At 57.3% G+C, this 20,153-nt stretch overlaps 1 protein-coding gene across 2 annotated transcripts; it reads left to right on the forward strand.

The window, feature by feature from the left end:
* The first annotated feature begins 119 nt into the window (after nt 1-119).
* mazb (MYC-associated zinc finger protein b (purine-binding transcription factor)) lies at nt 120-14,508 on the forward strand. 2 transcript variants are annotated; one of them, XM_063063056.1, is made up of 6 exons: nt 120-651; nt 2,061-2,620; nt 3,171-3,234; nt 3,469-3,640; nt 13,502-13,720; nt 14,168-14,507. In XM_063063056.1, exons 1-5 carry the CDS (start codon nt 619-621, stop codon nt 13,714-13,716), a joined length of 1,044 nt encoding a protein of 347 aa, XP_062919126.1. In that variant the 5' UTR covers nt 120-618; the 3' UTR covers nt 13,717-13,720; nt 14,168-14,507. The 2 variants fall into 2 exon arrangements, with proteins under 2 accessions (XP_062919126.1, XP_062919125.1); XM_063063055.1 differs by having other exon boundaries at nt 13,502-14,508.
* The last annotated feature ends 5,645 nt before the right edge of the window (nt 14,509-20,153 follow it).

A 20,153-nucleotide genomic window follows, 5' to 3' on the forward strand; every position in this document is an offset into this window, starting at 1 on the left:
CCTCTCCCTGCTTTCCTTCCCCTCTCTCCACCCCGCCCCTGCCTCTATCTCTGTCTATCCTCCCTCTATCCCCACTCTCTCCTTCCGTCTCCCTACCCCCGGGGGAAGGGGGCGGGGACACCCCGGGTTCAGGGGTCACGCCGCTGCCGCCATGTCGCTGAGCGGCTGCTGTTTGTAAATAGAGGCGTGCGAGAGGACGCAAGCACCCGAGGCCGGGGTCTGGGGCCCAGCCAGGCCCGTGGCTCCCGAGGGGGCAGGAGCACCAGCAGCACGAAGAGCATCTGCAACCCGGGGCGAAGAACGGCAGGAGAGGCCGGCGCACGCCTGAGGCCCAGGCCACAGGGCCCGAGCCGAGCCTCAGCGCCGAAACCTCCTCTGCCGCTGCCGTCCCGGTTCCGGGAGCGCGGAGACCCGGCACCAGGAAAGGCGAGCCCCGAGCTGGGAGGTTCCACGGCTGAGGACCGAGGGTCCTGGGAGGACCTACGGAATTCGGGAGGACCGAGTCCCGGGCCCGGAGGACCGCGGTTCGGAAGCTGGGAGGACTGAGGGTCCTGGAGGACCGGGGACCGGCGGGAGGACTAAGAGCGGGGAAGACCGAGGGGTGGCGGGAGGACTGGCATGGACGCCGCTTGGAGCAGCTTCATCTTCCCGGTGAGACCCAGGGGAGCGGGGGGCGGGGCTACGGGGGAGGGGGGAGTGGGAGGGCGAGGCCACGGGGTGGGGTGGGAGAGGGGAATGGGCGTGGCCACACGGTATATGGGGGAGGGGAGGGGCTAGGGGTAACGGGCGTGATTAGAGGGGGGCTATACTGGGCGCAGCTCCGTGGGTGGGGGTCTGTAGGGAATGGGCGTGGCTTCGGGGTAAGGGGCGGGGCTACATGAACGGGGTCGGGGGAAGGGACATTACGGCGATAAGGGGTGGGGCTAATGGGAGGGGGCAGGAGTGTGGGGTGGGGCTAGAGGGAGGGGGCAGGGGTGTGGGGTGGGGCTAGAGGGAGGGGGCAGGGTGTGGGGTGGGGCTAGAGGGAGGGGGCAGGGTGTGGGGTGGGGCTAGAGGGAGGGGGCAGGGGTGTGGGGTGGGGCTAGAGGGAGGGGGCAGGGTGTGGGGTGGGGCTACAGGGAGGGGGCAGGGTGCCGGGTGTGGCTAGAGGGAGGGGGCTGGGGTGTGGGGTGGGGCTACAGGGAAGGGGCAGGGGTGTGGGGTGGGGGTAGAGGAGTGAGGCTTTGTGAGGAGGGACAGAACCACCAGAGTGGGGCAGGACTACCAGCGAGCCTGCAGAAGGGGTTGGGGGGGTGAGTGAGGGTCTGAGGGGTGAGCATGGCCCACCAGCCCATGGGGATTTAAGGGAGGGTGGGTGTGGCCTGAGTTGTTGGGGCACTGTGATTGGCTGCTGGGCTCGAAGGGGTGGGAACTGAGCCATGAGTGACACGGTAGGTGACCAGTGCGAGAGGCAGAGACACTGGTGACTGACGGGCTCGGGATGACATATTGGGTACTGGCATTTCAGGAACTGTGGGGCGCTGGATTAGCCTGTTCGAACTTCAACAGGGTTGTCTATCATCGGACTGGGGTAAAGGAATGAAAGGTTAGGGATCAAAGGTCCAGAGATGAGCATTTGAGCATTTAGGGTCAAGGGGGCAGCGGGTGGAAGGTTGAGAGGTGAGGGTGAACAGTAAAGTGTAGGATTGAAGTGAGGGGTCAAATGTCAGAGGTGAGGGGTTAGGCAGTGAGGACGAAGGCAGAGATGTGGAGAGCAGAGAGGCTGGCGTCAGGGGCGAGGGTGCAGGGTACGAGGGTTAAGATGTGTAGGGGTTGAAGGGTGGAGAGGACAGTTGAGGGGTTAGGGGTCAGTGGGTCGAGATGAGAAGCTGAGAGGTGGGGTGCTCAAGGATTAAGAGGCTGGTGTTGAGAGATTTGGCTCCTGGCGGGGTTGAGGAGTGGGAGGTGTTGGGGGGTGGTGAAATGTAAAAATGCCACTCACTCCTCCATATTGCTCCTTGTATCCCTCACCCCACCTTTCTCCCCAAATCCCTTCACCCCCCACTCCCGATACACAACAGCCGACCTCGTCTGATACTCCCACAACTCTTCAGGCTGACTTTCTTCCCATCCTGGGCTCCCCCCCAGAGGAAGGGGCAGCCCCCCCTCCAGCACCTCCTCCTCCTGCACCCAGTACACCGGCTCCAGGACAGGATGAGGAGGGAAGGGGCGGGACACCGGAGGCAGCCCCCACACCCCGCTCCCGCCCACGGGGCCCCTTCATCTGCCCCCTCTGCGGGAAGCACTTCAAGAACAGCTACAACCTGAGGCGTCACCAGGGGACCCACCGAGCAGGGGCCAGGAGGGCCCCCACCTCCTCGCCCTCCTCCCCCACCACCCCCAGCCCCCCTCCCCGGCCGCCCAGGAAGGAGCACAGCTGCGAGCTCTGCGCCAAGGCATTCCGCGACGTCTACCACTTGAACCGTCACCGCCTCTCGCACTCGGACGAGAAGCCCTTCGAGTGCCCCGTCTGCCAGCAGAGGTTCAAACGCAAGGACCGCATGAGCTACCACGTCCGCTCGCACGAGGGTGGCGTGCACCGGCCCTACGGCTGCAGCCACTGCGGCAAGGGCTTCTCCAGGTGAGGGGGAGGCAGAGGGGGGAGAGAGGGGAGAGAGGGGAAGATGGGGCAGAGAGAGGAGGGAAGTGGAGGGGAGAGGGGAGCGGAGAGTGGAGCGGAAGATGGAGGGGAGTGGAGGGAGGGAGGGAGGGGGAGTGGAGGGGGAGATGGGGCAGTGAGGGGGAGGGGATGAAGCGTGCGAGGGGGAGGGGAGAGTTGAGAAGGGAGGGAGAGGAGGGGTGAGGGAGAATGTGATGGAGGAGAGGACGGGGAGGTGGAGGGAGAGGAGGAGGAGGAGGGAAAGGATGGGAGGTGATGGCGAGGGAACACAGTGTGAGAGAGGCAATGGTGCTATACTGACCCAATGGCTGCAGCCACTGTGACACGATTCTCTGGGAGTATCTCAGGTACCGGGGCGGGTGGAGAAGGGGCAGAGGGCGAAGGTGAGGAAAGGGAGAGGTGGAAGTGGGTAACGGAGGATGTGGCCATGTGGGATTATTTTGGACATTTACCTTTACTTGTTCCCTCCCCCACCCCAAACCAACCCCCCTCACCATCGGCTCTGTTCCAGACCCGACCACCTCAATAGTCACATCCGGCAGGTCCACTCGACAGAGAGACCCTTCAAGTGTCAGGTAGGGCGAAAGCGGCAATGGGGGGGCGGGGGTCCAGATGGAGGAATGGTGGGAGGGGGAACATAGAGGAAGGGAAGCTGTGCATAGCTTGGGAATATGCCATAATCTGACACTCCCCCCCCCCACTCCCCCCTCCCCACCTCTCTGTCCCTCCCTCTCTCCTCCTCCCCCACTCCCCCACTTCCCCTGTCTCACCTCCCCCCCCATCCCCACCATCCCCCCACCCCTGGACAGACATGTACAGCTGCGTTTGCCACGAAGGACCGTCTCCGGGCCCACATGATCCGACACGAAGAGAAGGTCCCATGTCACGTTTGTGGGAAACTACTGAGTGCAGCCTATATCACCGACCACATGAAGGTTCACAATGACAGCCCCAATCACACATGTGACATCTGTAACAAAGGTGGGTGCAGAGGGAACTTCACTCCGTGTCTGACCCCGGGAGTGTGTGATGGGACAGTGTGGAGGGAGATTCACTCTGTGTCTGACCCCGGGAGTGTGTGATGGGATGGTGTGGAGGGAGATTCACTGTGTGTCTGACCCCGGGAGTGTGTGATGTGATGTTGTAGAGGGAGATTCACTCTGTGCTGATCCCGGGATTGTGTGATGGGACGGTGTGGAGGGAGATTCACTCTGTGTCTGACCCCGGGAGTGTGTGATGGGACGGAACTTCACTCCGTGTCTGACCACGGGAGTGTGTGATGGGACGGTGTGGAGGGAGTTTCACTCTGTGTCTGACCGCGGGAGTGTGTGATGGGACGGTGTGGAGGGAGATTCACTCTGTGTCTGACCCCGGGAGTGTGTGATGGGACGGTGTGGAGGGAGATTCACTCTGTGTCTGACCCCGGGAGTGCGTGATGGGACGGTGTGGAGGTAGATTCACTCTGTGTCTGACCCCGGGAGTGTGTGATGGGACGGTGTGGAGGGAGATTCACTCTGTGTCTGACCCCGGGAGAGTGTGATGGGACGGTGTGGAGGGAGCTTCACTCTGTGTCTGACCCCGGGAGTGTGTGATGGAGGGTGTGTCACTCTGTGTCTGACCCCTTTTTTTTTTGTTTTTGTTTTTATACAAAATTCTTTATTACAAATGTCGGTGCTATACAATATTTACAAACCCAGTGACTAACATATTTACTACACTACAAACAGACAATACATCTTAAACCAATATATTGCCATCCTCATCAATGATGGCATTTACACCCCGCGGAGCCCAACGGTCCCGGAACACCTCTACGGTCGCCGTGGACTGTGCGTATTCCTTTTCAATGTTCACCCGGGCACGAACATACCCCCTAAACATAGCCAGGCAGTCCACCCGGGGAGAACCTCCTGCCACCCTTTTCCAGGAGCCCCGGATGGCAATTTTCGCCAGCCCCAGGAGCAAGTTGACAAGGACATCCTCATCCCTCTGTGCCCCCCTCCTTACTGGATGACCATATATAAATAGGGTGGGACTGAAATGCAACCAGAAGGCGAGAAGCAGCCCACGCAAAAACGCGAAAAGGGGCTGCAGCCTCACACACTCCGTGTACATGTGGTACACCGTCTCCTCCAGCCCGCAGAAGTGACACGCGGCTGGGAGATCCGTGTACAGACTAAAGAACTTATTGCAGGGCACCGCTTTATGCAGCACCCTCCAGCCGAGATCCCCAAGGTGCATGGGGAGGACTCCCTTGTAAAGGGACTGCCATTGGGGACCCCCCCTCACCTCCAGGTGGAAAGACCGACCGCCATGGCGTGTCGGGACGGTGGACAAAGGCTAGGAAGTGGAGGGTGTGGAGCAGCAGCCCATAAAGGTACCTCCTGCCTGCATCCCTGAATGGGATTGTGGGTGTCGATGAAAGACGGCTCAAGTTGTGCGGATTCGTCTCTCGGGTAAGGCTGCGGGGCCTGGGCCCGACGAGCAGCTCAGCTTGAGTCGATCCACACACCTGAGCCGCACCGACATCCGCTGAGGTAGGGCAAGGGTCGGCCAGGACCCCGCCCTCTGCCAGAGGAGGGGATTCCCGGCCTGAGGCAACCATGTTCCAGACTCTCAGTAGGTCCTGATAGAAGCCGGGCAGCCTCTGCAAAGCAGCACGGCTGACGCCTGCCGGTGGTAGCTGCATATCTTCGTGAAGGCAGCAGCCCCTCCGGAGGAAGAAAGTCGCCAACACGTGCCACCTGGGAGGGCGCTCGGCGTACAGGAATCTCTGCAGAGTCCTGAGGCGGAGAGCCGCCAGTCGTGTGCGTACACACACCAGCGACTGTCCGCCCTCTCCTACTGGGAGACTCAGAACCGCTGCAGAGACCCAGTGTTTCCTGTTTCCCCAGAAGAAGTCCACCAGCTTCCTCTGCATTCTCGCAACAAAAGGGGCAGGGGGGGCCAAGGTGACCATCCGGTACCACAACACGGAGGCCACCAGCTGGTTTATGACCACCACCCTGCCTCGATAGGAAAGCACCCTGAGAAGGCCTGACCAGCGCCCTAGCCGGGCCATGACCTTTGTCTCCAGGTCCTGCCAGTTCGCCAGCCAGGTCTCCCCAGAAGGACTCAGGTAGACTCCCAGATAGAGAAGACGTCTGGTGCTCCACTCAAAAGCTCTCATCTCCTCCGGCAGGGAGTCCACCTGCCACTGGCCGACTAAGAGTCCGGAACATTTCGCCCAGTTGATCCTGGCGGAGGATGCCGCCGAGAAAACATCTTGGCACTCGCGCATCCTCCGCAGGTCACAGGGGTCTGTCATCATGAGGAGTACGTCATCGGCGTAGGCCGAGAGGACGACCCTCATGTCCGGTTCGCGCAGAACCAGACCTGTCAGCCTTCGCCGAAGAAGGCCGAGGAATGGCTCGACACAGATCGCATACAGTTGACCGGACATGGGGCACCCTTGACGCACTCCTCTTCGGAAGTGGATAGGTCCTGTCAGTGATCCGTTGATCTTAACTAGGCACTCTGCGGCAGAGTACAGGAGCCGAACTCGGGCCACAAAGTGTGGTCCGAGCCCAAAAGCCTGCAGGGTGCCCAGCAGGAAACTGTGGTCCACCCGGTCAAACGCCTTCTCCTGGTCAAGAGAAAGAAACGCTGCCGGGGTCCCAGTCTCCTGGAGCAGGTGGATCAGGTCCCGTACTAGGTGGACATTGTCCTGGATGGAGCGGCCCGGGACCGTGTAAGATTGGTCAGGATGGACCACCTGTCCAATTACCGAACCCAGACGGTTGGCCATTGCCCGGGCGAAGATCTTGTAGTCCGCGCACAAGAGGGAGACCGGCCGCCAGTTCTTTAGCAGGCGGAGGTCTCCCTTCTTGGGCAGTAGGACCACAACAGCTCTTCGCCATGAGAGGGGCATTTCTCCGGTGGCTAGGCTCTCCCCTAGGACAAGGCTGTAATCATCCCCCAGGACATCCCAAAAAGCCTGATAAAACTCAACACTCAGTCCATCCAAACCAGGGGACTTGCCCCTCCGGAGTTGCCGAAGGGCAGTGGACAGCTCCTCCCGAGTCAGGGGGGCATCCAGACGCACTGCATCCTCTGGACTGACCTTAGGCAAATCCTTCCAGACCTCATTGCACGCCTCCGCATTTGACGGATCAGGCGAGAATAAGGACCGATAGAATGAACGGACCTCGTTGTTAATTCCATCAGGGTCCGTGATGGAGGAGCCATCGGCAGCCAGCAATTCCACTAGCTGCTTTTGAACTCCCCGCCACCTCTCCAACGAGTAGAAGAAGGTTGAGCCACGGTCCAAATCCTGCAGCATTTGGATCCGTGACCTCACGTACGCACCTCGGGACTGCTGAAGCTGCAAGTCCCTTAGTGCGTCCTCCTTCTCCTGGTATTCCTGCCATAGCTGCTGGTCTCCAGTGGTCGGACCGAGGCGGGACTCCAGGTCAAGCAACGCTCTCTCAAGCTGCTCAACCTCAGAGCCCCGCCTCTTTGTCGACCCCCTAGTGTACTCCCGACATAAAAACCGGATGTGGGCTTTGCCCACATCCCACCATAGCCGTAGGGAGCAGAACTCTCTCCGCCTCTCCTTCCAGGAGACCCAGAACGCTCGGAACGAATCCCGGAAACGGCTGTCCTCCAGCAGCCGGTTGTTAAAATGCCAATACCCGGATCCCACCCGAGGGTGTAGTGGAATAAATTCCATCCACACAAGGTGATGATCCGAGCACGACACTGGCCGCATGGAGGACGCCGACACGCGGGAGGCGTAGGCCCGAGAGATGTAAATGCGGTCTATCCTGGAACCTCCTTCTCTAGACCTTCTCGAGAAGGCGCTAGAGTTGGGGTGAAAATTCCGCCAGCTGTCCACCAAGTCAAAGGAGCCGACTAGCTCCTTTAACTTTTTTGCTGATGCTGGGTCGCGTTGGAGGCCCGAACGATCCTCCGCCTCGAGGGTACAATTGAAATCTCCCCCGAGGATGACGCAGTCCCCAGGATCGATGGAGCTCAGCAGGGTGGACAGCTGACAGAATAGGCACGTCTGCATCACACCGCGCCTGGGAGCGTACACATTGATAAAATGCAATGGTACGCCATCCAGGCGCACAACCAGGTGGAGCAGACGGCCGGGCACAACGTCTTGGACCCTTTCAATTACTGGCTGGAAGGTCGAGGCCAACAGGATCGCCACCCCGCTAGAAATGGAGCTGAGGTGGCTCATGTAGACCCCGCCCTGCCACTCCAGGAGCCAAGCAGACTCGTCCCCAGGGATGGTATGGGTTTCCTGCAGGAAACTCACCGTATACCGCCCATCCCTGAGGACTGAGAGATTGTTATGCCTGCGAAGAGGACCCCTGCTGCCGTTTACATTGAGACTAGCTATGGTAAGCTTCATGGCGGGAGCACACTAGGTCTCAGCAGCTGCGCCCATTTCGGTGAGAGCGGAGGCGCCTTCCACCACACTGTCCGGAAAGAAAGCAAGGATACCTTTTGCTTTCCGGGCTCGAGCGGTACCAGCAACACCCTGTGACCCGCCATCCCCCGTAGGAGCGAGGCTGCTTCTCCCTCTGATGTCCCTTACTAGGTCATCCAGGAAAGATTTTAGTTGCCGTCTGTCGTTCCCCGACACCGCATTCCTCTTTCCCTTTCCCTTTCGTCTGAGGATGACTCGCAGGGACCTCACCAGCCTCGGCATGCTGGGCCAGCAAAGCGAGGCTAGCTGAGGCCGGTGCTTGGCACCCTCAGAGGTGAGAATGAAATGCTTAATTTCCTCTACAGGTATCAATGGGGATTTCTCAGGAGGGGTGAGGATGTCCATTGTTTCACTATCGAAAGAGTCCCCCTCCAACCCGTCACTGCAGACAGAATCCCCATCGGCCTCCCCGCATGTTCCAATAGATGGCTGCGCCTGCGACCCACACCGCGCAGCGGGCACCTCGCTCTTACCTGCCTGCTCCACCGTCGCATCAGCCTCATCCACATTTGCGACAGTGGAGAGACAATCCCCAGGGACTCCCTGCAAGTCATTTATTGCTGGGGTCGATGTGCACAGAATATCGTCCTCCCTAGGGGGCAGGCATAGAGGGGAACCCGGCACCTTTGGTCCAAGGGATTCATAAGCCGCCAGGTGCTGAGAATGAGAGAGCTTTGCCTCGTCTCCTCTTACACTATTCGGTACACTGGCCTCCAGAGAGGCGCTGACTTGTAGGTCCTGGGTGGAGGCCTCCAGGGCTGCCTCATTTGTGCAAACAGGCCTATCACAAGCTTTTTGCACAACCACACCATCTACCCCAGGACTGGTGGTTACATCTGAGGACTCAGGTTTAGAACCAACCCCTACCCGGATTCCCACCCCTTCCTGGGACTCCCCCGCATCTACATCCCCTGCCCTCTTGCGGGAACGTTCCCTTCTCCTCTTCACGCTGGAGGAGCACACAGGTGCAGGCTTCACCGATGGGGCGGCGCCTTCTGTTTCCATCGCCCCGTCTGCTTGCGCACCTCCCCGAGCCCCACGCTCCACTTCAGACGAAATGGGTGTGAGCTCTGCGGCCTCAAAGGCCCGCTTCTTACTATGTTTGGATTTCCCCTTTGCCTTCTTACTCCGCACAGACTTCACCCCGTCCCCCACCTGAACCACAGGGAGAGGAGCAGGGACCGACCCAACCGTAGAAGTAGGGACAGGGGTAGGGGTAGGGGCAGGGTGAGGGGCTGGGGCAGGATCACGGGCGGGGGCAGGGTCAGATGCAGGTGCAGGCGCACGCGCAGGAGTAGGATCAGGGGCAGAGGTAGCTGCGGCACTGGTGCCCGAAGTGGGCTCCCTCGGGTTCCGGGCGGCAGGACAGTCCCTCCGAAAGTGCCCCACCTCCCTGCACGCATGGCACCGTGGGCGCTCCGAGCTCCAGTACACCTGATAATCTACTCCCTCGTGCCGGACAGTAAAGCGGCCCTCAACATCGTCCTCCCTTTCCAGCTGCATGAAAACCTGACGCCGGAAAGAGATTACGGTGCGGAGGGTGCGTCTCTTAAATTTGTGTCGGATGGCAGTGATCTCCGACCTTACTTGCCCTAAACGGGCCAGTGGGGGAAGCAAGTCCTCATTTGGAATGAAAGGCTTAACATGCCCAAGCACGATACGTTGCGTGGGGGGCCGTCACCAGCTCCATAGGTAAAAAGATGTTGTCCACCGTGACTCCCCTGCTTAGGGCCCGGTGCACTAGCTCTTCATTCACCAGATAGAACACCGCCTTTCCGAACTCCTTCTCGGTGGCCAGAATACCACCTTTCCCCACAAGGTCCTCCATTGCCTCCGTACACTTTTCTAGTGTCATTCCAGGGCGCAAAATACATTGCACCCCACGTTCCACCTTCACCGACCAAAACAGGGCGTTGTCCGAGGCCGGGGAGGCAGCCGCCCTTGCGTAACTCCCCGAAGGCCCGCGACTCCCTGGAGACCGGTCCGGCATGCTGGCGCTCTTTCCAGTCCGAGAATTTTGCGGCGGTGCCAGTTAGAAGTCCTGGAGCGAGTCGAATAACTGGCCGGGAAAGTTTGCAGTCGACAGTTCCTCGCTGGCTCGGCGCCAGGAAAGGCTCCGTCGGACTTGCAGAGACCCAGGCCGGGAGAGGCCGAAACGTCCTTCCAGATGCTCCGGCACCGGCACCAACACCGGACGAAAAATCAGGAAAACAATGGAGGAGGAACGTTGCCCCGATGTCAATGGGGGGAAAACGACGGCGTTTGCCTCCGGTTTTGGAGCGAACCGGCTTACTGGCGAGTTGCCAGCGGCCGCAGCTGGGAGCTACGCAGTAAGCAGCCGCCAACAAACCCAGTCCAAACCGGCAGCAAAAACTCCACACCGAGCTTCCACGCCAACGCCGTCACTCACTCAGTTGTCCAAGAGACTTTTAGAGCCACCTCCAAAGTATTCCACGAACTTTATCCAGTAGTTTTCCTTCGATTTCTCCCAGCTCAGTCAGCACAGCTCCTCTCTGTGTCTGACCCCGGGGGTGTGTGATGGGACGGTGTGGAGGGAGATTCACTCTGTGTCTGACCCCGGGAGGGTGTGATGGGACGGTGTGGAGGGAGATTCACTCTGTGTCTGACCCCGGGAGGGTGTGATGGGACGGTGTGGAGGGAGATTCACTCTGTGTCTGACCCCGGGAGGGTGTGATGGGACGGTGTGGAGGTAGTTTCACTCTGTGTCTGACCCCGGGAGTGTGTGATGGGACGGTGTGGAGGGAGCTTCACTCTGTGTCTGACCCCGGGAGTGTGTGATGGGACGGTGTGGAGGGAGATTCACTCTGTGTCTGACCCCGGGAGGGTGTGATGGGACGGTGTGGAGGGAGATTCACTCTGTGTCTGACCCCGGGAGGGTGTGATGGGACGGTGTGGAGGTAGTTTCACTCTGTGTCTGACCCCGGGAGTGTGTGATGGGACGGTGCGGAGGGAGATTCACTCAGTGTCTGACCCCGGGAGTGTGTGATGGGACGGTGTGGAGGGAGTTTCAGTCTGTTTCTGAACCTGGAATTGTGTGATGGGACGGTGTGGCAGGAGGTTCAGTCTGTGTCTGACCCCGGGAGTGTGTGATCGGACGGTGTGGAGGGAGCTTCACTCTGTGTCTGACTCGGGGAGTGTGTGATGGGACGGTGTGGAGGGAGTTTCACTCTGTGTCTGACCCCGGGAGTGTGTGATGGGACGGTGTGGAGGGAGATTCACTCTGTGTCTAACCTTGTGAGTGTGTGATGGGACGGCGTGGAGGGAGATTCACTCTTTGTCTAACCCTGTGAGTGTGTGATGGGACGGCGTGGAGGGAGATTCACTCTGTGTATGACCCTGGGAGTGTGTGATCGGACGGTGTGGAGGGAGATTCACTCTGTGTCTGACCCCGGGAGTCTGGAGGGATTTCCTCTCTGTGACTTACCCCGGGAGTGTGTGATGGGATGTGCGTCACTCTGTATCTGACCCTGGGAGTTTGTGATGGGACGGTGTGCAGGGAGATTCACTCTGTGCCTGATGCCGAGAGTGTATGATGGTACGGCGTGGAGGGAGATTCACTCTGTGTCTAACCCCGGGAGTGTGTGATGGGACGGCGTGGAAGGAGATTCACTCTGTGCCTGACCTCGGGAGTGTGTGATCGGACGGTGTGGAGGGAGGTTCACTCTGTACCTGACCCCGGGAGTGTGTGATGGGACGGTGTGCAGGGAGCTTCACTCTGTGTCTGACCCCGGGAGTGTGTTATTAGACGGTGTGGAGGGAGTTTCTCTCTATGTCTGACCCACGGAGTGTGTGATGGGACGGTGTGGAGCGAGGTTCACTCTGTGCCTGACCCCTGTAGTGTGTGATGGGACGGTGTGGGGGGAGCTTCACTCTGTGTCTGACCCCGGGAGTGTGTGATGGGACGGTGGGGAGGGAGATTCACTCTTTGTTTGACCCCGGGAGTGTGTGATGTTTCGGTGGGGAGGGAGATTCACTCTGTGTCTGACCCCGGGAGTGTCTGATGGTTCGGTGTGGAGGGAGCTTCACTCTATGTCTGACCCCGGGAGTCTGTGGTGGGACGGTGTGGAGGGAGTTTCTCTCTGTGTCTGACCCCGGGAGTGTGTGATGGGACTTTGTGGAGCGAGTTTCACTCTGTGCCTGACCCCGGGAGTGTGTGATGGGACGGTGTGCAGGGAGCTTCACTCTGTGTCTGACTCCGGGAGTGTGTGATGGGACGGCGTGGAGGGAGATTCACTCTGTGCCTGACCCCGGGAGTGTGTGATCGGACGGTGTGGAGGGAAGTTCACTCTGTATCTGACCCCGGGAGTGTGTGATGGGACGGCGTGGAGGGAGTTTCACTCTGTGCCTGACCCCGTGAGTGTGTGATGGGATGGCGTGGAGGGAGGTTCAATCTGTGTCTGACCCCGGGGGTGTGCGATGGGACGGTGTGGAGGGACCTTTACCCTGTGCCTGACCCCGGGGGTGTGCGATGGGGCGGTGTGGAGGGAGATTCACTCTGTGTCTGAGCCCGGGAGTGTGCGATGGGACGGTGCGGCGGGAGTTTCACTCTGTGTCTGAGCCCGGGGGTGTGCGATGGGGCGGTGCGGAGGGAGTTTCACTCTGCGTCTGAGCCTGGGGCTGTGCGATGGGGCGGTGCGGAGGGAGTTTCACTCTGCGTCTGAGCCCGGGGGTGTGCGATGGGGCGGTGCGGAGGGAGATTCACTCTGCGTCTGAGCCCGGGGGTGTGCGATGGGGCGGTGCGGAGGGAGATTCACTCTGCATCTGAGCCCGGGGCTGTGCGATGGGGCGGTGCGGAGGGAGATTCACTCTGCGTCTGAGCCCGGGGGTGTGCGATGGGGCGGTGCGGAGGGAGATTCACTCTGCGTCTGCCCCCGGGGGTGTGCGATGGGGCGGTGCGGAGGGAGATTCACTCTGCGTCTGAGCCCGGGGGTGTGCGATGGGGCGGTGCGGAGGGAGATTCACTCTGCGTCTGAGCCCGGGGGTGTGCGATGGGGCGGTGCGGAGGGAGATTCACTCTGCGTCTGAGCCCGGGGGTGTGCGATGGGGCGGTGCGGAGGGAGATTCACTCTGCGTCTGAGCCCGGGGGTGTGCGATGGGGCGGTGCGGAGGGAGATTCACTCTGCGTCTGAGCCCGGGGGGTGTGCGATGGGGCGGTGCGGAGGGAGATTCACTCTGCGTCTGAGCCCGGGGGTGTGCGATGGGGCGGTGCGGAGGGAGATTCACTCTGCGTCTGCCCCCGGGGGTGTGCGATGGGGGGTGTGGAGGGAGATTCTCTCTGTGTCTGCCCCCGGGGGTCTGTCACTCTTTGTGTCTGAGCTGCTTGCTCTCTGTTGCTGATTCAGGATTCACCACGGCTGCCTATCTCAGGGTCCATGCCCGCAAGCATCATGGCGTTACGATGATCCAGCCGTACCGACTGGTTTGTGAGCAGTGTGGTGTGTTCTGCCACACCCAGGTCCAACTGAACGGCCATAAGGGCACGCACGTCCGCGCGGCGGAGCCGATAGTGGACGATCGCGCCTGCAGTACCGACACACAGGGACCGTTTCTGCACTGACCAGGCACGGGAACTGTCCATCAGCTCCTTGGGGTGGGGGCGTTTGGTGAGAGGAGGATAGAGGGGTGAGAGCGAGTGGGGCGAGGAGAGAAGAGGGGACGGACAGTGGTTCAGGGTTGAGGGGGAGAGAGGGAGAGAGACAGAGGAAAGAGGGAGGGAGAGAATGATAGATGGGCAACAGAGACAAGGGGGAAAGTGTGGGCAGAAATAGAGAAAGAAGGGGTAAGGAGTGAGGTGAGAGGGAGGGGTGAGAGTCGGCAGACATAAAGGTGGGAGGCAGAGTTTGGGGGAGAGAGAGGGCAGGAACTGGAGAGAGATGTGGATGAAAATAGGAGTACATCAGCCAGCTTTCACTGTCCAATAACCCTTGGGTTTGAAGGGGAGGTTATTCACCAGGCTGCTCTGAATCCCTCTTCCCCTCCTTCCCCATCTCCCCCCTGTGTCTCTGCAGGTGTGGCTGTGTCCTGTCTCTCAGTTCCTGCTGTCCACCCTCTGGGACGGGGTTCCTCACTACTGGATCCAGAGCCCCTGATCAGACCAAAACCTGAACTCATCGTTGCCCAACGCTCTGCCCCGGGCAGTACACAGAGAGAGAGGGGGAGAGTGAGAGAGCGAGGAGTAGTGGGGAGAGAGGGAGCGGGTTGGGGACAGAGAGCAAGGGGTTGGCGAGAGTCTGGGAGAAGAGCGAGTGACGGAGGGATTGGAAGACAGAAATTGGGAATGAGTGGAGGGTTGGGAGAGACAGAGAGGTGTGAGTGGTGGAGGAGATTGTAGAAGAGAGGGGAGCGGGCCTGGGGTGCTGATGGGGGAGCGTGAGAGAGGTGGCGAGGGGAAGTGGGCAGAGTGTAACGGTCGGTGAGAGAGTCGGGAGGGGAGGTGGTGGTTATGGGGTGAAGAGAGACCAGGCGGGGGGGGGAGATGGTGGATGGAGTGGGGTGTGCAGTGTATGGGGGTTGAGGGGGGAGAGTGTGAGAGGGGATCGGGGAGGTAGACACGCATCTGAGGCATTGATAGTTAATGGGGGAGAGGGTTGTTGTGAAAGGGGGGAGTGTGAAGGGAAAAGGTGGAATATGATAGCATGAGTGGAGGGAGGGGGAGTGAGGGAGGATGGAGAGTGTTTGAGGAGTGAGTGTGGGGGTGAGATGGGGAGGGGGAGTGAGGGAGGATGGAGGGGGAGTGAGGGAGGATGGAGAGGTGGAGTGAGTGTGGGGTGAGATGGAGATGGGGGAGGGGGGAGCGAGGGAGGATGGAGAGTGTTTGAGGAGTGAGTGTGGGGGTGAGATGGAGAGGGGGAGTGAGGGAGGATGGAGAGGTGGAGTGAGTGTGGGGTGAGATGGAGATGGGGAACGAGGGAGTGAGGGAAGATGGAGAGGGTGGGGAATGAGTGTTTGAGGAGTGAGTGTGGGGGCGAGATGGGGAGGGGGAGTGAGGGAGGATGGAGAGGTGGAGTGAGTGTGGGGTGAGATGGAGATGGAGAGGGGGGAGCGAGGGAGGAGGAGAGTGGGAGGTGAGATGGGGAGGGGGAGTGAGGGAGGATGGAGAGTGTTTGAGGAATGAGTGTGGGGGTGAGATGGGGAGGGGGAGTGAGGGAGGATGGAGAGTGTTAGGAGTGAGTGTGGGGGTGAGATGGAGAGGGGGAGTGAGGGAGGATGGAGAGTGTTTGAGGAGTGAGTGTGGGGGTGAGATGGGGAGGGGGAGTGAGGGAGGATGGAGAGTGTTTGAGGAGTGAGTGTGGGGGTGAGATGGGGAGGGGGAGTGAGGGAGGATGGAGAGTGAGGAGTGAGTGTGGGGGTGAGATGGGGAAGGGGAGTGAGGGAGGATGGAGAGTGTTTGAGGAGTGAGTGTGGGGGTGAGATGGGGAGGGGGAGTGAGTGTGGGGTGAGATGGAGATGGGGAGGGGGGAGCGAGGGAGGAGGAGAGTGGGAGGTGAGATGGGGAGGGGGAGTGAGGGAGGATGGAGAGTGTTAGGAGTGAGTGTGGGGGTGAGATGGGGAGGGGGAGTGAGGGAGGATGGAGAGTGAGGAGTGAGTGTGGGGGTGAGATGGGGAGGGGGAGTGAGGGAGGATGGAGAGAGGAATGAGTGTGGGGGTGAGACGGAGAAGGGGAGTGAGGGAGGATGGAGAGTGTTTGAGGAGTGAGTGTGGGGGTGAGATGGGGAGGGGGAGTGAGGGAGGATGGAGAGGTGGAGTGAGTGTGGGGTGAGATGGAGATGGGGGAGAGGGGAGCGAGGGAGGAGGAGAGTGGGAGGTGGTTGTGGAGTGACTGGGGTGATCACTCAGTGACGGTTCATCTGTTCCCTTGCTGTCTGGGGAAGGAGGGGCTGGGTGGCTCCCTTGTCCAGGGGTTGGTGGGTCAGAGCCCTGTCTCTGCCAGGGACGGGGGAAAAGATGGGTCAGTGGAGGGAGGTTCCTGCTGCGATTGTGCTTTTATTCTGGGGCAGGGGAGGGTGGGATCACACTATGCACTGGAGGAGACAGTGGCTACAGGAGGGCTTGCACTGTGTGCAGGAGAGGGGCCGAGGGCTCAGGGGAGGGAGTCGTGTTTCTGCATCATCCCAATACGGTTCGCCTGGATGTTGCTTCAAACCTGGGGTATTTTTAAATAAATTCTCTGCTGTTCAATTTTGGTCTGAGCGTGTTCTGTGTGTGTCTGAGAGATACTCGCTTTGTGAGTGTGAGTGAGAGACGGAGAGTTTCCATAAGGTACAGGAGCAGAATTAGGCCATTTGGCCCATCGAGTCTGCTCTGCCATTTCATCATGGCCAATCCATTTTTCCTCTCAGCCCCAATCTCCTGCCTTCTCCCTGTATCCCTTTATGCCCTGACCAGTCAAGAATCTATCAACGTCTGCCTTAAATATACATAAAGACTTGGCCTTCACGGCCGCCTGTGGCAAAGAATTCCACAGATTTACCACTCTGGCTGAAGAAATTCTTTCTCATTTCTGTCCTGAAAGGACAGCCCTCTATTCTGAGACCCCTCTCTCACCGTAGGAAACATCCACTCTATCAAGGCCTTTCACCATTAGATAGATTCCAATGGATAACCACTCATTCTTCTAGTGAATACAGGCCCAGAGCCATCAAACATTCTTCATATGACAAGCCATTCAACCATGGAATCATTTTCATGAACCCCCTTTAAACTCGCTCCAGTTTCAGCACATCCTTTCTGAGATAAGGGGCCCAAACCTGCTCACAATACTCCAAGTGGGGCCTCACCAGTGCTTTATAAAGCCTCAACATTACATCCTTGCTTTTATATTCTAGTCCTCTTGAAATGAATGCTAACATTACATTTGCCTTCGTCACCACAGACTCAACTTACAAATTAACCTTTAGGGAATCCTGCACAAGGACTCCCAAATCCCTTCGCATCTCAGTTTTTTGTATTTCCTCTCCCTAAACTTTTGCCCTTTAACTCTCAACTCATGTCCTCTTGTTTGAATCTCCCCCACTCTCAATGGAAAAAGCCTATCCACGTCAACTCTATCTATCCCCCTCATAATTTTAAACACCTCTATCAAGTCTCCCCTCAACCTTCTACGCTCCAAAGAATAAAGACCTAACTTGTTCAACCTTTCTCTGTAACTTAGGTGATGAAACCTAGACCAAGGAGGACCGGTAGATGTTGTGTACCTGGATTTTCAGAAGGCCTTTGATAAGGTGCCACACATGAGGCTGTTTAACAAGCTATGAGCCCTTGGTATTACAAGAAAGATTCTAGCATGGTTAAGGAAGTGACTGATTGGCAGGAGGCAAAGAGTGGCGATATATATAAACCATATAACAATTACAGCACGGAAACAGGCCATCTCAGCCCTTCTAGTCCATGCCAAACTCTTACTCTCACCTAGTTCCACCGAACTGCACTCAGCCCATAACCCTCCGTTCCTGTCCTGTCCATATATCTATCCAATTTAACTTTAAACGACAACATCGAACCTGCCTCAACCACTTCTGCTGGAAGCTCGTTCCACACAGCCACCACTCTCTGAGTAAAGAAGTTCCCCCTCATGTTACACAACATCTACCGGTCCTCCTTGGTCTATCCTGCCTGTTAATTCTTCAAAGAATTCCAACAGATTTGTCAGGCAAGATTTCCCCATTAGGAAACCATGCTGACTACAACCTATTTTATCGTGTGCCCTGAAACCTCATCCTTAATAATCGACTCCATTTTCCCAACCATTGATGTCAGACTAACTGTTGTATAGTTTATTTTCTTCTGCCTCTCTCCCTTCTTGAAGCGTGGAGTGACATTTGCAATTTTCCAGTCTTCGGGAACTATTTCAGAATCTAGTGATACTTGAAAGATCATTACTAATGTTTCCATGATCTCTTCAGCCACTTCTTTCAGAACCCTGGTGTACTGTATCTGGTCCAGGTGACTTATCTACCTTCAGACCTTTAAGTTTCCCAAGAACCTTCTCTCTAGTTATGGTAACTTCACACACTTCACTCCTGACACCTGGAAGGAACTTCCACCACACTGCTAGTGTCTTCCACAGTGAAGACTGATGCAAAATACTTATTCAGTTTGTCCGCTATTTCATTGTCCCCCATTACTGTCTCTCCAGCATCATTTTCCAGTGGCCTGACATCCACTCGCCTTTCTTTTACGGTTATGTACTATGGCTAGCTTTTGTATACTTTTGTATTCCAACTTTACCTTAATGACTTTTTTTAGTTGCCTTCTGTCGGTTTTTTAAAGTTCCCCAATCTTCTAACTTCCCACTAATTTTTGCTCTATTATATGCCCTACCTTTGGTTTTTATGTTGGCTTTGACCTCCCTTGTCAGCCATGGTTGTGTTATCCTGCCTTTAGAACATTTCTTCCTCTTTGGGATGTATATATCCTGTATCTTCCGAATTGCTTCCAGAAATTCCAGCCATTGCTGCTCTGCCGTCAACCCTGCCAGTGTTGTTTTCCAATCAATTCTGGCCAACTCCTCTCTCATGCCTCTGTAATTCCCCTTACTCCACTATAATACTGATATATCTGATTTTAGCTTCTCTTTCTCAAATTTCAGGGTGAATTTGATCATATTATAATCACTTCCCCTAAGGCTTCTTCTACCTTCAGCTCTCTGATCAATTCTGGTTCATTGCACAACACCCAATTCAGAGTAGCTGATCCCCCCGTGGGCTCGACCACCAGCTGCTCTAAAAAGCCATCTTGTAGGCTCTCTAGAAATTCCCCCTCTTGGAATCCAGCACTAACTGGATTTTACCTGCATATTGAAGACCCCCACAGCTATTGTAATATTGCCCTTTTGTCATACGTTTTCTACCTCCCTTGCAATTTGTAGGCCACATCCATACTACTGTTTGGGGGTCTGTATACCACTCCCATCAGGGTCGTTTTATCCTTGAAGTTCCTTAGCTCTATCCACAATGATTCAACACGTTCTGCCCTATATCACCTCTTTCTAATGATTTGAATTTGTTGTTTACCCCCAACAGAACAATGTGGCCCCCTCTGCCTTGTCTGTCAGTGTATGTCCTTGGAGATTAAGCTCCCAGCTATAATCTTTCAGCCATGATTTTGTAATGCACAACATCATACATGCCGATCTGCAACTGTGCTACAAGTTCATCTACCTTATTCCGTATATTGGGCACATTCAGATATAAACAGTTTCAGTCCCGTATTCACCCTTTTCAATTTTGTTGCACCTTTTGATTCCTAATTTTGTCTGAGGTTTTACCAACATCTGCCTCCACGCCCTCTCCACTAACTGTTCCGGCACGCTGGTTCCCATCTTCCTGCAGCTCTAGTTGGAACCCCACCATGCAGCATTAACAAACCTTCCTGCTACGGTGTTCATACCTCTCCAGTTGCTTCTGTACGGGTCCCACATGATCCTAAAATCTTACGCCATACATAGCTTATACACCAACTCCTTCGCCAGTTCAGGCCTCACTGGCTCGTGTCACGGGTAGCAATCCTGAGATCACAACCCTGGAGGATCTGTCCTTACCTTCGCACCTAACTCTTTATGCAGAATCTTGTCACTCGTCCTACATGGACCACAACTTCTGACCCTCCCAGCTAAGAACGCCAACGACTCGGTCCCAGGTGTCCTGGACCCTGGCACCCGGGAGACAATATACTATCCAGGAATCAAGTTCTCGTCCACAGAACTTCCTGTCCATTCCTCTAACTAACGAATGCCCTATCACTGTAGCGTGTATCTTCTTCTCCCCCCATCACAACCACCCCCTTCCCTTCCCTTCTGAGGCGCGGAGGTGGATTCTGTGCCAGAGAACCGACCACTCTGCCTTTCCTCCGTTCGGTTTCCCCTTGACCGTATGCAAAGTGATACACCTGTTGTTGAGGGAGAGGGCCACTCTGCACTGGCTCCTTAACCCTTTCCCCTTCCTGACTGTCACCCAGTTCACTTGTGTTCTGCACCTCGGGTGTAACTACCTCTCT

Source organism: Mobula hypostoma, chromosome 11 (genome assembly GCF_963921235.1).
Source record: "Mobula hypostoma chromosome 11, sMobHyp1.1, whole genome shotgun sequence".
NCBI lineage: Eukaryota > Metazoa > Chordata > Chondrichthyes > Myliobatiformes > Myliobatidae > Mobula > Mobula hypostoma.